At 38.0% G+C, this 17809-nt stretch overlaps 1 protein-coding gene across 1 annotated transcript; it reads left to right on the top strand.

The window, feature by feature from the left end:
- The first annotated feature begins 473 nt into the window (after window positions 1-473).
- On the top strand, window positions 474-9810 carry rab42a (RAB42, member RAS oncogene family a). Its single transcript, XM_079829435.1, has 2 exons — window positions 474-764; window positions 4838-9810. The coding sequence occupies exons 1-2, from the start codon at window positions 550-552 to the stop codon at window positions 5262-5264; spliced, it is 642 nt and encodes a 213-aa protein (XP_079685561.1). The 5' UTR covers window positions 474-549; the 3' UTR covers window positions 5265-9810.
- Window positions 9811-17809: the final 7999 nt, after the last annotated feature.

Here is a 17809-nt window from a genome sequence, read left to right on the forward strand (position 1 = left end):
GGAAATAATGCAGTTGTACACAAAGAAAAATGCACATCATGTCATTGACACATATAGCTAATGGTGCTTTTATCGTATTGCTATTTTATTCGAGGTCTTGAGGTACAGGGACTTTACCCCCCTTCTCCACCACACGTCCTGTTTACTCGTGATACAATCATTGCATCGCACTTTTTTCCTGGCTTATTGGTTTATAAGTAAATAACTATGTATGAATATTATATAAACGTATAAATACAAGCGTTTAGCTTGGCCTGCTTAGCCTACGCCCTAGGAGTAGCAGCATTAGGCTATATAATGTGTAGAAATACGCTTATGTCGCAAAACAGGTTCCGCTTCCTCCAGTCCTCAAATGAAAGTAGCGAATTCAGGTCATTTGCTGTGGTTACACATTGGTTCGACTTGAGATGTGAGAATGAGCGCATCACATGACTGCAGCACATCCACCTCACCGCCCCCGCCGCTCCGCTCCATATACTCAATGTAAACACCGTTAGCGCTCCTGCTTTGTCTTTGAGCCTGTGGCTGGAGCTCTCGACTCACTATGCCATGGATATTTTGTGGCAATACCAGTTCAGGATCATTTTGCTGGGGGACTCGACGGTGGGCAAATCATCTTTGCTCAAGAGGTTCACGGATGGCATATACACCGATGTAGCAGACCCTACGGTCGGTGTGGATTTCTACGCCCGTTCAATAGACATCGAACCTGGGGTTAAAATCAAACTACAGCTATGGGATACAGCCGGACAAGAAAGATTCAGGTTTGTGTTCTATTTATAATAGTAATAATAAGTATTATTAATATTATGTTCTGGCTGCTGGCTATGTCTCCATGTGCAGTGATATGGATAGAATGCGTAGCCTACATCACTATGATTTTATCACGGCAAGTATCCATGCAGGGCCGGCTCTAGCTCTTTGGTTGCCCTAGGCGAGATTGAGATTTGAGTTTTAATTGTTAAGCCCACCGGCAACTATAGTTGCCAGTGTATAGTTGTCATTTTCCTTCTGTAAGTATTTTTCTAGATATTATCCATGTTTTACATCTTAATGACACACAAGCAGATAACCAAATAAAGGATTTCAAGAAAAAGAAAAAAGTATTAATTTCTTTCCTGTCACATGAGACTGCCCACTCCCTACCCCTACTTCCAGGGAGCACAACGAAGGCAAACCCTCCCAAAGAAAGGATATTTTCATGTTACTAATAAGTATTTTTTGTTGACATATATATATCAACATAATCATGAAGGTCTCTAGAATCATCCAAACAAAACAAATCTTACAACAGATCTATAGTTTTTTAGTATACTTAGTCAAACATAATAAATTTGATTATGAATAAAGATTGATCTGTTGAAAGCAGTTATTTTGATTTAGATGCTAAATGTTCTCCTCTTATACATATTTGACATTGAAGGGGTGCATACAACATATTTGCCCACCGGCAACTATAGTTGCCACAGATTCAAAAACGATTTTCAAGAAAAAATACATAAACCTGGGGAAAATAAATGCAGGACATGCCATTCAGAAAAAAATTGGGCACAAATGGGTTAAGTATTTATAAAAACTATACAAACAAAAATGCTCCTATAGTTACTCCAAGACTTAAAAAGCTAATTATGACTTAAATGATACACTAATAAATTGCACATACAAAAATGTTACAAAGAACGTTGGAGGATATTTAACAAATTATGACTCAAACTATGGATGAACAAACAAAAAGGCTTTTATAGTCACTCCAACACTTAATCAAGAAAATTAAGACTTGAAGGATCAACTGCAATAAATTGTTCATACACAAATGCTAGAAAGAATGTTCAAGGATATTTACCAAATATTAACTCCATAAACAGTGCAAAAACTCTCTTAAGCATCTGTAAAGACACTTAAGCAAATTATGACCCATAAACTGGATTAACTATACCCTCTACAAACAAAAGTGCTATTATGGATACACTGTACTTACCACTACAAAATTAAAATATATAAGTTCTTGTAGCTCTATCCCTATCTTAAATAATAAAAGATGAACAGTTGTTTCTGGCATTTCTATTCACCTTCAAAATTGACGCAGCATTAAAATTTGGCTCGTCTGGATTTCCTTATTGTCAGTGAAATGCGTAGTAATATGTAGATAACTAGCTAGTATAGTGATAGCTTAGTGACAGCAATAAAACGTCCAATGCCGTCCAATATTAGTTGATAATATCGATAATACGAAGTAAATTTATTTCGTTTGACACTTTTATGGCTGAGATGAGAAGACTTACCTCTATACTGGGCTTTCTTGTGATCGTCTGCCTTTCTCTTTTTCCGTCCCTGTGCACTCGAGGGTTTAGACCGCTTCATTTTTGAAGAACGCGCCAGTGATGAGCACATGCCTGACCAACCGCCTGAACGCCTGACAATACTCACTATCAATTCAATCTAATAATCAGGTTAAGTAATTAAACGTGCGGCTGAGGGGGCGCCCAATGATGATCATGTTTAATAAACAGTATGTTTTATTTCGCTTGTTTTAATTCTATGCTTAATGGGAAGTAAGTTTAAGGGCGCCACAAGAGGGCGCCTGGCTGCGCCCCCAACACATTTGTCGCCCTAGGCAACCGCCTAGCTCGCCTATAGCAAACGCCGGCCCTGTATCCATGCATGCTTTTGCGATGTCATTGGTTGTGTAATATTGCAGGGTTATGTTCTACGTTAGCCCTTTATATCAGTATTTTTACTGTAATATATGAATTTACCTTTATGTGTATGCCATTATATAATTTACCTGCTGGGTTCACATTCACAGGCCTACCAGACTGTTTATGAATGAGGCTCATCTCATTGATTTGTTCCAGTGTCATATGCCTCACCTGTTTGGATTCAGTAATGAGAATGTTTGGTTTAGTACTGTCATGGGCTCAGATCCTGATGTCTCTGATCAGCTTGCCCTATTTTTGAAGCACCGCTTGCCTTCAGGGAAGCACAAACATCTCACCCTCAATGCTTTAAAGAACCATTCATGAAATGTAAAAATCAACCACCATAAAAGCCTTTCTTGTTTTTAGAAATGTATTCAGAATGATCAGACTCCCACTTGATGTCCACATATAATAGGCCTATCATGGAACACTATGCACAAATGGCCAATCAGGTTCTCTGCTCTGCTTTCTATTAGCATTACATTTATAATTACAATAATTTTAGTAAGGATTATGGACCAGGCCAATGGGACTCAGAGCCCATATGACAGACACCTACAAATGGAAAAATTATATAGACTAGAAAAACACTGCTTTAATGTGTGCCAGTGCTGTTGCCACACAGTGAAATGAAATAAGGACTAATAAATGAGGATTGCATTTTGTCTTCAGTGCCCCCCTGAACACTCTTTTGCGGTTTTAATGCTGTATACTAGTCGTGATATGATTTTGTGTCTTATTTATTGGATTATTCCAATAGAGTTTTAACTCTCATAAATGTAACTTTGATGTAACTGATGTAAATTGCTAGCCTGACAAGCCAGACCCACATCAAGATGTTGGGTCTGGGAACACACCATTGGCAGGGCTCAATCCGAGGGGCGGGATAAACGGTTGTCTTTCAAATTCCCTCCGCACGCAATAGGATAGCGCTACAACCAACCAGAGCAAAGAAGAAGGTGAAGCTAGTTGATAGATTAAACTTTCGCCGTATCCGGTTGGCAAAACTCATCTTCCTTTTTTAAGAATGACTTCAGTTCCGTTCATTGTTCTTTTCTCAGAGAAAAGCTTAACTCCAAGTCTTCCAGAGTCGCGGCCAAAGCCGATTCGAAAGACCGCTGTTCGCCAGCTTCTTTGTTTACAAGTAGCACGCGGAACCGCGTCAACTCTGCCGTCATTAGGTTAAGCCCGCCCACCGACTCTATACACGATGTGATTGGCCTGACCAGAGTTTAGTTTTTCCAGCTCGCACGCCAACGGAGAGTTGATAGACTACCCTGTCTGCAAATTAGATTTGCTGCCGCTAGGGTGCATCTAGATTTCTAGGCTAGATTTTCTAGACATTTAAAAAGTAATTTTCGATTATTTGGATATTACATCTTGCAAAATCCATTCTTTAATATCATTACACTGAGATGTTACACCGCTATAAAATAAAGAGCTTTACAGCTCAAACAATATGCCAGAAGAATTGATGTAAGTCATTTTTATAAAATTCTTTAAGAGCTTCACATTTCTTACAAGCTATAAATTACTAATATGCCACAATAAATCTATGCCCCACTGATAAACCGCGTTTCCACCGCAGGAACTTTCCCCAGGAACAAGGGACTTTGGGGTGACCAGGGTCTAAATTAAGTTCTGTGTAAAAATGTTCTCCTCAAAAAAGCCCTGCTCGCGAGGTAGTACTTTTTCAGGGTTAAACATGCTGATTGGTTGAGTTCACACAGTATTTTGATTAGCTGACTTCACAAAGCATTGTATTTCAACCACTATTTTTAAAAGTTGTTGCGGTGCGTGCAGTTTGATTTGGTTTCTATTTGAATCAACAATGACGTTAAAAAAAAATCAGTCCTACGTCAACGGACCAATCTTCAGGGTACTTTAGACCTCGATGGAAAACACATTTGGGGGGTTGGGGGGATTCCTGGGAAAAAAGTTCCTGGGACAAATTTTTCCGGGTAATTTATGTGGAAACAGGGTTAAAGTTAGATGTAGGGGTGGAGCTTCATGCTTTTTCGATTGCGCTTAACTTCTATGGAATTCCTTTGAAATGGATCTAAGAATCTCTGGAAATTATTCTGTGCATCCATGTAATAATAGGAGTCTTGAAAATATCATCTTCTTCATCCCCTCAGGTCCATCACCACTTCCTACTATCGCAACTCTGTTGGCGGACTCTTAGTCTTTGACCTGACGAACAGGAAGACCTTTGATCACGTTCGGGAATGGCACCGAGAAGTCAGCGAGCACATCCTGCCTCATCACATGGTCTACATCCTGATCGGCCACAAGAGCGACCTGAGCCGCGACCGCAAGGTGACACGGGACGAAGCGGAGCAACTGGCGGCCGAACTCGGCATCCGCTACGTGGAAACTTCAGCCAAGTGCAACAGCAACGTGGAACGTGCTTTCGAGCTGCTCACACGGGACATCTATGAGCTGATGAAGATGGGTGAGATCTCAACGCGTGACGGCTGGGATGGGGTCAAGAGTGGCCTCACCGCTAAAGTTCTTTATCCAGCCGAGGAGGAAGCGGAGCGAGAAAAGAGCTGCAACTGCTGACTTCCACAATCCACCTGTAATTGCTCACCTGTGTATCAGTCGGTTGTTGCTCACCTCGGCTTTCACTAATGTGTCGCATCGTGGTCTCTGCCTCAGGGCCTGGACCGCTGCACTTACCTTGTTGTTGCTGTCTGAGGTTGATGGTACAAGCCATTCAAAGGTGTAGTATATTTAGGCTTGCATGGACAGGCCCTGCTTCATATTGTTGGAATTCACCCCATGTTCTGACGTTGCAGCAATCTTGTGGATAACGTGTGGATAAACATTTTTACATTCTAGTTTGAGCTGTATGTATAATTGTACTTCCATCCTCTGGAGCCATTTCGGTTTATTTGGCTTGTTCCGATCCCTTTAACCATCATTAATGTGGTACCATTACCATTTAGAAAAAACTGCTAGTGATTACAAGCAACACTGTCTGTTCACTTACAGATTTAAAGACCCCATAAAATGGCTTGACAACATGATTTTCTTTCCTGTGTTGGCATATAGTTGACATAGCAGGTAGATGGAGCTGGACAAATGGCTTTTAGCTTACGTTAGTGCTGTGAACCATAATGTGTTACTTCCTATTGCTAGTCAGTTCATAGGTGGTATTAGGAGGACAACATTTGGGAGCATTTGCCTGGACAAATTTGTAATCGATATTTTTGATCCATTTCCCTAGTAGCAGTAAAACATTTTTTTGACGTTCTTAGGAGTGCACATTGCATATAGATGCCGTCAAAGCAAAGAGACTTGGACTGAAAGCCACAAAATGTCCATTTAGATTTTCTAGATTCTTTAAGTAAGAAGAATTTAAGACAGTGAGGACAGTTGTTGGCTGGTAGACATCATTTCTGGGTAAAAAGGCAAGACTAAACCTCCTTTCTAACTGATCGCTGGGTTAGCAAATATAATTTTTTGTTTGTTACAGGCCAGCATTATTATGTGCACAAAGCCAACATACTCTAATAATTCAGGAAATAATCGCAATGCAACATATTTTAAATTGTCACTTGTTCATGGATAAATACATATTTTGTCAAATCTGTTGATGTAGTATTCATTCTCCAAAAGCATAAAATATAATCTCATATGCTCTGTTCTAAAACTTAGTGATCTGTCCATCTAAACAGCCATGCAGTGCATCATACATTAATTCCTCACACAAAGTCTGTTCCAAAAACAGACAGCAATATTACGCCGCTTCTAAGACACTGTGTTTTGGCAGCATCATGTGTATCATCCAAGATTAAGTCAAAAGAAATGTTGATTATAAATATCAATACAATATAATACATATCAATACAATATAATACATTCAATACTAAAAAAAAATCAAACTAGTTAAATGGACTATTTTACCCAAAATGTGTGTGTGCTATGTATGTTTGTGCTTATTACTATCCAATATCATTAGCTCAGCAACATGCTAACAAGTGTACAACAAATGGCTACTTATGTATAGTAAAACAGTCTTATGAGGTTCCATTAGTTAGCATGTCGCCTTAAACCCAACTTACGACACGAATAGCATATGCAGAAACGCATAGCCTTTTAAAGTATACTCCATTTGTAGTGTGATAGCACGAACACAGGCACTCGACACATGCAAACTATAACATTTCATCCCTGTTCAGTGTCTGCGCTATTTCTCTCCAGAAGTTATGAGCGATACAAATTTCTTAGTAATCGAATTTGTACTTTGTACTCAAATTGTGAATATCTATCTCCCAGATTCATGCAATTAAATGTAATTAAGTTGGTTCTACTTAATTTGATCAAATACAGCTTAGATGAAATGGATACATTTATGAAGTGATTTTTTTTATGCGTGTCCAACTCAAACTAAAACATTTAATTGAAAAATAAATTATTAGGGAGAAATGCATTCCAATCTTGTTCCCCCTATAGAGAGAAAATAGACACAACTTGGTTATTTATTGTAAATTTATTGTAAAACAACCTAAAATATTGGAAAAATTTAAAATATCCAACAGCTGTCAAAACATTCAATATGATAAATAAACATCTGCTGTTTGTTAATGAGCTATTGTATTCACAACTTTGACATTTTATGTTTACATTCATTCATTTAGCAGACACTTTTAGCAACTTGCATATAAGGAATACGACAAGTGATCAGTCTTAAGGAAGCAAACACAAGAAGTGCTAAAAATACAAAGATTCAAACATTGAACACAGACACAGAACAGAGGGGGATTTAATAGTGGAAGCAGGATTTTTAAGAGTCAGCAGGATGCCTTTAAGTGCTCATGGAAGAGATGAGTTTTCAGCCATGTCTTGAATATTGTCAGGGATTCGGCTGTCCGGATAGCATTAGGAAGATTGCTCATGTTGGAAGTCCAGCCAGAAGAGCATTGCAATAGTCCAGTCTAGAAATGACAAGGGCCTGAGCGAGACGCTGTGTTGCATGTTTCGTTAGGAAGGACCTGATGTTCCTGGTGTGGTGCAGTGCAAACCATGACCATGCTGTCTTTGCAATGTGGTCTCTGAATGTCAGCTGGTCTTAAAAGATTACCAAAAGATTTTTGGCAGATCAGAATAAAATGATTGTTGATGAACCTAGCTGGATGGGAAAATTATGCTGAATCGTCGGAGTGGCTGAGAAGACGTAGATTGAGTTGCAGGTGATGTTCTTTCATCCATGCTGAGATGTCCACCAACTACTGTCAGATATGTGCCTGAAATGAAAAGTAAAGATGTGGCACTAGGAGAATCCATCTGCCTGTATAATAGATCCCAGTAATGTAAATGAATAAATAGAGAAGGGGAGAGGTCCTACCCTTCAGGTACCCCTATGACTAGTTGATGTGCTTTGGATTCCTCCTCTCCCCAGGCAACCTCGAAAGCCCTATGTGAGGTAAGATTGTAAGAGAGTGCAGTTCATGTGATGCCTAGCGATGAGAGGGTGGACAACAGGATCTGGTGGCTAATGGTGTCAAGCCAGTTGTGGCAGCCTATCAATAAATAACACTATACACCACACGTTTTGTGTGTGGAGGGGTGTGTGCCACATTCATAATCCTAAAACAGAAGAATATTATTAGATACCATATTTAACAAATTACATAAATCAGATTATTTGACCAAATATGACTTACTATCACTAGAAGGTTGTCACATTGAAAAAATCATATGAAAGCAGATGCTTTTGTTTACATGGTTTTATTTTCCCCAACTCTATATTCACTTAGTATGACACACACTATACATTTCTCACAAGAAATTAAACTGATTTTATAGTCATTTAAAAGGTTTATTTGGTACCATTGTCTGACAAATATTACACAGAGACTTGGAATAAGGAGAAAACCTGCCTTTTTTACCTTTTATGTGTCCTGTTTTTAATATATTTGATGTTCATAAGTAAGTTCTAGTTGCTATTCCTGTAAAAATGTCCAATGTGTCATATTAAAAAGAAAAAAAAAATATAGGCCTGGTTTTACAGACAGGGCTTAGATTAACACAGGAATATGTCTTAGAGGAAAAAAAAAAACATGACGGTGTGTATCTTGAGACCAAACAATGGCTGTGACATATTTTAAAATATGGTTGTTAAAACAGCTTTAGACTCGAACTAGGCCTTGTCTGTGAACCAGGGATAGAGTTGGGGAACATTATTATAGTTATCGTTCTTGATGTGAATGGCCTTTACACTGTAGAAGGGACCCAAATCATATCTTCAGACCAGAATATCATAAAGACTTGCAGGTGGGCATATTCTAAAACAACTGTTTAGCAATGCCCCGGCATCCGCCCACAAGCACCACTAAAAATCTAGTTGTATGGAGGTTGAACTCACTAACACCAGGATGGTGTCTCATGCATTGACTGTGTTGGACGCCGATAGTCTCTGAGTAACGAAGACTATGTGCTACTTCAGATCAGGACAGAGGTACAGATATAAGACCCCCATAACAGGACACTCCTCGTTTTACTAGCATGTCAGCAAGACTTCAGTTATGCCTGCTGTAAAGAGATTTGGCATGCAGCATAGCTCAGCGTCTTAGCTCCATCATGTGCCGATGGCTTTACTGGGTGTGTTTGTATCATAACCTGTAAAAAAAAAGGTTTGTGTATGTACATTTGCTGTATGGCTACATTTATTGTAAATAGCAGCAGGGCACAATGTACTTAAATGTCAGGTGAGGCTAGGTGGAAGCTAAAAGAGTTGTGTGGCTTAACCGCAGGTCAACATAACGTCTAATTTCATACCGCACATACTCTATACAGCAATTCTGAGCTAGTAATAGAGTATGGGAAGGTTTTCATTGTGCCAGCAGAACATCACAATTGTACAATTAGCCTGAAAAGATGTTTTGAGTTTACAGATCAGGTATGAAATTTTCCCAAGCTGCCAAAGGATCTTTTATGTAATCATATCCATTTTGCAGACAATATGCAGAGAAAACTAGGAAGAAAATTGGCATATTCAGTTCCTTTTGAACCACTTGCTGTTAGAAAATCATTTACTGTACTCATTTTCAGTACTTTATTATGCAGATGAAAAACCATCAAATAAATGTGAATGAATTAAACTTTTTTTTGTTTACGGTGAAATGAGTAACTCGATCCATTTAAAGTTGTAATTCTAACACTGACTCATTCAAGGATTTCTCTTCCCATTCAACATTATAACTTAAAACACTGGGTTTTGTACAGGTTTTTTGTGTGTAATATTACATGCTGTAATAATTGATTTTGTTGAGACATGGCAATGACTGATTGTATGTTTATTAGAATGGGAAATCAGATTGAATTGGAAGCACCAAGAACTCAAAGAAAGTAGCCTACTGTGGAAAAACTGCTAACCAATCTTCTAAATGTGAACCATTTTAAACAAGTTGGGAGCTGTGGATGGGAAATGATGGCGGTGAGAGAATGAAGTTAATATGCTGAGAATTAAACACAATTCACACCTGAAAATAGCCAAATGCAGTGTGAAAAGCCTTGTGGAATCACTTTTTTCGAACATGATATTTCAAATTCCGATGAGTTGAGTAAATGAGGTTATATTACATTAGTAATATTTAAAGGAGTGTGTAGTATACGTAGAAAAATATTTTTAAAAAAATGTACGAAATATGTGACCACACGGTTGTTGTGTTGTGGCCACTATAAGGTTTTGAACAATTTGACAACTAGTTTCTATGGTAACTGCATTCATTAAATATGTGTACATGCATATTTAACTGCACATTGCTCCTCACATAGGCCTACTATTTCACAGATAAATACATTTTATTTACAAAAAAGAAGAAAGACATTTATATTTCCCACGAATCCTTCAAAATGGTGGTGCCAAATACATTTTACACGCCCCCTTGTGGTCAATAGAGGGCAGCTCTATGACTTCATTTTAAGAAAATAGGTTGCAGTGAAATAAATCACAATGGTGTTAAATAGCTAGTGCAAATGAAAGAAGAAAATTGTGTATTATAGATAGACAATAGGACATTTTAGTATGAAAGTAGGACTTTCATTAGTCACCCACTATTAACACTTTCAGCCACTCACTGACCCATCACAATTCTGATCATATAAACATGTCTGTACATGCCTAGGGGCTCATCAGTCACGTGGACGAGCAGAGTAAAATGTACTGCACATTTTAAATGTTAAATCAGCTGTAATGAATGCTAAAGCTAATAGTAATGATGTACATCAAGCTCGGGGCATTGTAAATTGTCAATATATTTGCATTGTGATTTGGTAAATATATGAGATTCATTATGTTTAAATAAAATTTACGTTAAGATCTGTGTTCTCACAATCTCTTGCAGTAGGTTGTTGTTGTTTTGTATGAAAGACAAGCAGTGCAATATGACATTATTTCAATTGTGAAAATTCCTATTCCCTACAGTTCAAGAAGTTCAAAGTTTATTGCCATTTGATACATTGGAATTCTTATGCATTTCTCAAAGTCAAGTTCTAGATAAAAAATTATGTATAAACAAAAACTAATATATATGCATACACCCACACTTAGCCTGCATATATACATATACATACACACGTATATTACACATACACATACGCATAATGAGGTAGAGCAGAGAGCGACTAGACAATTTTAAAAGGAATACAAAAAAAGATACAGAACCGTTGTATAAATAAATAACCTTCCTAGTTTAGATAAGTACACATTATAATAAATAATAGTAATATTGTGCGTACAAGATTAAGACTCTAAAAAGAATAAATTACTATTGCACTGATCATTACAATAATTAAAACATGGAATAGGATACATTTTTCCCTCCTTAATGTCTTGTGCCACTAGCCTGAAAGTGGCTGGGAAAAAACTTTTAAACAAACGGGCCTTGTGGGTGCTAAAGCTCACAGGCCTACGATGTCTCATATTATAGCCTGTGTCCATCCATTTAAACAGAGCATAAGCTGGGTGGTGCTTGTCCTTAAGGATGCTCTGTGCTTTTCTTTTGCAGCGCTGGGTGTATAAAGTGTCCATGGAGGGAAGGTTGGAGCCAATAACCCTCTCAGCAGTCTTAATGACCCTTTGCAGTGATTTCCTCTCAGCCAGGGTGGTGTTGCCATACCACACTGTGATACCACTGGTGAGGATACTTTCAACAAGGCCTTTGTAAACATGGGTTAGAGGTTGACTTTTAAATCCGGCCTTCTTCAATACACTAACGAAATGCAGCCTCTGCTGAGCTCTTTTCACTGTTGCAACAGTGTTTTAGCCCAGCTGAGATTCTCGGAGATATGAAGTCCCAAGAACTTATAGCTGTCACTTCGTTCCACCTCAATCCCCTTGATGGTTAGAGGCTGCAGCGGGCAGGCTTTCTTCCTAAAGTCCAGAAAGAGTTCCTTTGTTTTGTCTATGTTGAGAACAAGATCATTGTCCTCCCCATAGACAGTGACCCTGTGAACCATGTCCCTATAGGATGTTTCATTACCGCCTTTGATGAGGCCAAGGATAGTAGTGTCATCTGCGTATTTGATGACAATATTGTTATTGTCCGAGTTGGTGGCACAGTCATGTGTATATAATGAAAAAAGTATAGGGCTCAGACAGCATCCACTCGTACATATGTATTGGGAGTGTCTAGGTGCTGCAAAATATAGTGAAGTGCCAGTGCCACCGCATCATCCACTGAGGCAAACTGAAGAGGGTCTGCTGTTTCTGGAACCACAGAGTTAATATGCTGTAGGACCAGCTCCTCCATGCACTTCATGGCGACCGATGTAAGCGCCACTGGTCTAAAATCATTCATTGCAGTTTTTTTTTTTTACTATAATAGAGGACTTAAAAATACGTGGAACTGTTTCTTGGAGGAGAGAAGTGTTAAAAATGTCCGTGTACACCTCATCCAGCTGTTCAGCACAGACTTTAAGGACTCTCGGAGCCACCCCGTCGGGTCCTGCAGCCTTACGGGGGTTCACCTTTCTCAAAGCCTTAAGGACCTGTGAATGCGTCACCTGCAATGCAGTCTCCTCTGGGTTACGGGGGGCTTTCAAGGGTATGTCTCTATTGTTTTGATCAAATCTTGCATAAAACGTGTTAAGATTGTCCAATAGAGAGGAGTCTTGGATCACAGTTTTGTTTGCAGCTTTCCTGTAATTGGTGACTGGTTGTATTCCTTGCCACATCCTTCTGCTGTTATTTTCTCTGTAACAGTTCTCGAGTCTCTAGGCATATGCCCTTTTGGCGGCCCTGATGGATTTTTGTAGCTCATATCTGGCATGCTTATACTCCATAATGTCTCCTGTCTTAAAGGCTATACTGCGGTTTTTAATTTTGATGCGCACATCTGCATTAAACCAGGGCTTCTGATTAGGGAGAACTCTAATAGTTCTGGAGGGAATGCAGATGGAAGTACACCATTCAATATAGCTGCTAACAGTATCTGTATATTCGTGGATGTTGTCTGAGGCTTCCCTAAAAATGTTCATATCTGTGGCCTCCAAACAACCCTTCAGTTCCTCCAAAGCGGAATCTGTCCACATATTCACAGTTCTAACTGAGTCTGAGTCCGCTTTAAGCCTCTTGATGTAAATGGGCTGAAGTAGAATTGCAAGATGATCACATTTCCCAAAATGTGGCTTGGAGACAGCAGTATAGCCACCTTTAATGTTGCTGTAGCAACATTAAAGGTGCCTACACGATATAGTGTACCGATATAGTACACTGAATGAATGAATTAAATTGAGTGAGCAATTGAATGAGTGCCCTCGATAATGTACACTATGGTTTCGGCAAGTTGGGCAAGTGATAACCAATAGCCGTGGCTTTGGGAGTGGCCTTGTAGGGCAGCGAAGCAAGTGCATTCTGGGAGTTGTTGTCTTTCATCCACATGAGACAAAAATTAAGTCTTTTCTTAGTCTAGAAGGCACCAAATTCAAAAATAATTTCACATTTCTACTACATAAATGACACAGTTTAAATACACATTCATCTTCCCAGCGCTGAAGTGCCCCTTTAAATTAGGGGTGTTCGATTTCAGGTTTTTGAAAGTCGACTCTAACTCCTCTACTTATTTTACATTAAAACAGGGGCAGGAATAATACATGGCATTTATTGAATTAGCTAGTTAAACCTAAGTTTCCACTGCTAAAAATTTGATAATTCATGATATTTTTAGGTGTAATGTATGAATTAGCTTACTCAAATATTTCAAGTTCAGAGCAATTAAATTGCAATTAATTGCATGATTACAAAATAAAAATCTGCAAGTTCTGCTTACTTAAACTTTACATTTCTTAACTTAAAATATGACAGTCCCTTGACCCCATGATTTTGACAGAGGGAGCTATATGTACACTTCAGGCAGCTCCATATACCACAATGCAACACGATTGTGACGTCACCGCATCTCCATGATATATTCATATATATAATGCTGCATTAAACAAATTCGTAAGGGGAAACAATAAATCAACTCCATAGCGAAATCCAAGTAATCAAGAGCTTACACTGAAAAAAAAGTGCGTTGGATTTACATGACTTAATCTTGTACATCAGGTACACATGAATCAATTCAATTACACATCAGTTTTTCATGTAACTTCGACTTCATATATTTAAATAGTTTTAAGTAACCCAATGTATAATCTCAAAGTAATTTAAATATGGCTTTCTAACATGATTTAGGACTTCAATTTTAGTTTAATTAATTTCAATATATTATATTGTAATGTGACTTAAATGAATTATAACACAGCTGGTTCTCAAACTTTCAGCATATATTTAGACACTTAGACTTTATAATTCAATTGCTTTTTTGTAATGCTGTTAGCTGTCTCAGTCCACGTCCTAAGCAAATGCTCCACTCCTCTCCACAATGGTAACACACTGTCATTTAAATTGTTTGAATAATTCCAACATAATTGAACATTAAACACTATTACACACTATCAAGTCTCCCCCTTTTTCTCATTTTGCTAAAAAAACCCACATCAAATAGCACTTTTACATATAAAATAACATTTACTCTCTCTTGATTGAGCCATATGCAAAGCATGCTGGGAAGTAACAAGCCCTGCCCAGTTTCAGTTAATCAACACAAATCATTAATTTATGCTGCCTTCACGTGCTATATCGGAATTATCGTAAATACGGGTTTCCTAGGTAAAAATTGCAAATGAACGCCCTCTTATGTCGTGTTTACCACTGGGAGGTTCAGAAATAATTTTACCCAAATTCCTGAGATGGGTGTGCCGTAAACTTTAACTGCTGCGTCAGAAAAGAAAAGAAAAGGTGTGTTGGATTTACATGATTTAATCATGTATATCAGTTCCACATTAATCAATTAAGTTAATCAAACATAATTTGATCACATAATTTCAACATAATAGAATCAAGTTATTTTTGAGTAACTGAATTGAGTAGTCTCACAAAGATTTTAAAATGGCTCAAAAATAATTTTCAAGTACTTAATTGGTTCACATTCACCCCAAATAATTTAATCTAGTAGATTGCACATTTTAGAGAATTACATTAATAGAAAGTGAATAAATCATATTTAGAGGAGAAACACAATTTTGTTGCATAGATCGCAAATAATAGGATTAAGTAAATTGGACAATATGTGTTTTCCTGTTTTTTCAGTGTATTTTACATATATGACTATTATTTTTAAGCATATCGTATGTTTTATAGACAGCGAAAATAGCCTGCATTTGACCGAAATTACAGAAGCAACAGAAAGCGGACTATCCGGCATCGTAAATGTTTATATGGTTGTCAGTGCATGACTACATGTCATTTTGGATTTATTAAGATTTTCCCAATAAATAGGCAAGAATAAATCTGGTGTCCTCCATGATTCCTCTTCATTCCGACAACAAAGCACTTGAATGCAACAAGCTCATAATCACGACTTCTGAAATTATGAAATTTCCAATAGCCCGTGAAGGCAGCATTAATCTCAACACAAACGGATTAAGTAAGCATCAATTTTACATATATTTAAGTTCGAATTTAGCAGTTTAAGCGCGTCCAATTCATCCCATTGCAAGGGTTCCGCCAGTAGTGGGCACTCGTGCAATGTAAGCAATGATGTATTACATCCAGACAACAAGATGAGGGGACTCCCCTAAATTCAATGAATTATTCAGGAATGAAGCAACACCACTGTGTTGCTCGAGATGTACAACGTTTGATATTACGTTGACTTCATGAACTCTTTTCTTTGGTAAAACAAAAATACACAAAATACATGGCAATAATGTGTACAAAATGTAAACGTCACAGCAACTGCTGTCATGTTCGTTCAAGCCATGTCGGAAATATTGTATTTCCGAGTTGAAAACCCATGAACGCCACCAAAAAACTTGTAAGTACGAGCGATTAGCTCGGAGTTTCTTTAATGCTGCCTTCATATTGGAAATGTCCTACTTCCCACTTCTTAGTACCAGCTTGTCGGATTCAAGTTGTTGTTGGAAAGAACAGGAATCGTGGAGGACACTTATTCTCGCCTATTTATTGGGATTTTCTTGCCATAAAAGTTCACTGTGCCATCAGTTTGCTGACATTTAAGTCAAACACAGGCTATTTTGTGCTGTGTATAAAATAAACAATAGGCTACACTTCAAATTATTATTGATATATGTTCACTACTTTAATGACAAGAAAAGGCATGTAGCTGTTGTGGGGGGAAAAAGAAGAAGAAGAAGAAGAAGAAGAAGAAGAAGAAGAAGAAGAAGAAGAAGAAGAAGAAGAAGAAGAAGAAGAAGAAGAAGAAGAAGAAGAAGAAGAAGAAGAAGAAGAAGAAGAAGAAGAAGAAGAAGAAGAAGAAGAAGAAGAAGAAGAAGAAAGCAAATAAGCTAAATAATAGCAGTCACAGCAGCAATCGTTCTCCCTCCAGCATGTTTGAAATTCGTAGTCCGCCCAACTCGGGAATTCGGGTATCAAAACTATATCCAAACTTCCCAGTGGTAAAAACGACTTAAGATTCGTGTCATGTCCAATTTTTACTTAGGAAAACCATTTACGATAAATCCGATAGCATGAATAATTTATATATACAACAAAATAAACATAAGACACAATATTATTTTGGACATTTCACATTTGGTTTATTTTAAATATTTAATGTAAATGTGAGTGTGGCAAGTCGTTTTTGAGATTTCAGGATCCCCACTCAATAGATAAGAGCATCCTTCACATATCCCTATAGGAAATAAGAGATTCCTAGTTATAAATTGGACATTAACGCCCTCTCATGTCGTACAATGGGAAGCTCAGGCATAATTTTGAAAGCCAAGTTCCCGAGTTTGGCGAGGCACATAAACTTTAAACATGCGGAGGGGAGAACTGTGACTGGTGGTTCTTTCCTATCTAGCAAGATCGCGGATGTATAGTTTCAATTGGCTTTAATAAGATTTTCCCAATAAATAGGCAAGAATAAACCGGGTGATCTCCATGATTCCTGTTCTGAGTCCACGACAACAAAGCGCTTGAATACGACGTGCTTGCAATCACGACTTCAGAAGTGGGTAATTGCGACAGCACAAAGGCAATCAGTCGCGTAGATGCCCGCCGAATCTCTCCCTGAAAACGTGATGAATTTGAAGTATGGAAAAGACTGCTGAAGAATGCAGCAGTAGTTTAGCCTAACGTAATAATGCTTCTGAATGCTAGTGTTACCAAGAAAGTCTTCTAGCACTTTATTCCTGGGTCAGGAATAGATGAGACTAGAGAGACTCTCTCACACTCAATCACAATATGAAACACATTTACAGTAGAACTAATTAATAACAATACACCCTTTTATCTCTAAGATATTGTAGCTATTAATTTGATGTTTATTGTGTGTAATTATATTATTTTTCTCGTTTAAACTTAATTTGTAATCACAAGCCAATCAGCCAACACCAACGAAGCATCTAAGGCTATGCTATTGGCCAGAGTGCTTGTCAATCATCACCGTTACCGCCCCAATCCCATGATGCTTCACTTTAGAATGCATTTCTACACGTTTCGAGCTAATTTAGTGTATTAACCAACAAATATATATATATTTGTATGTATATAATCCTGTACAATTCATTATACAGTATACAAATAACGGGGC

This window comes from Gobio gobio (genome assembly GCF_949357685.1).
Source record: "Gobio gobio genome assembly, chromosome: 11".
In the NCBI taxonomy this organism is placed as follows: domain Eukaryota; kingdom Metazoa; phylum Chordata; class Actinopteri; order Cypriniformes; family Gobionidae; genus Gobio; species Gobio gobio.

Coding starts and splice junctions, on each gene's coding strand:
- rab42a (XM_079829435.1), top strand. CDS start 550: ATGGATATTTTGTGGCAATACCAGTTCAGGATCATTTTGCTGGGGGAC. Junction 765..4,837: donor GCCGGACAAGAAAGATTCAG/GTTTGTGTTCTA, acceptor TCATCCCCTCAG/GTCCATCACCACTTCCTACT.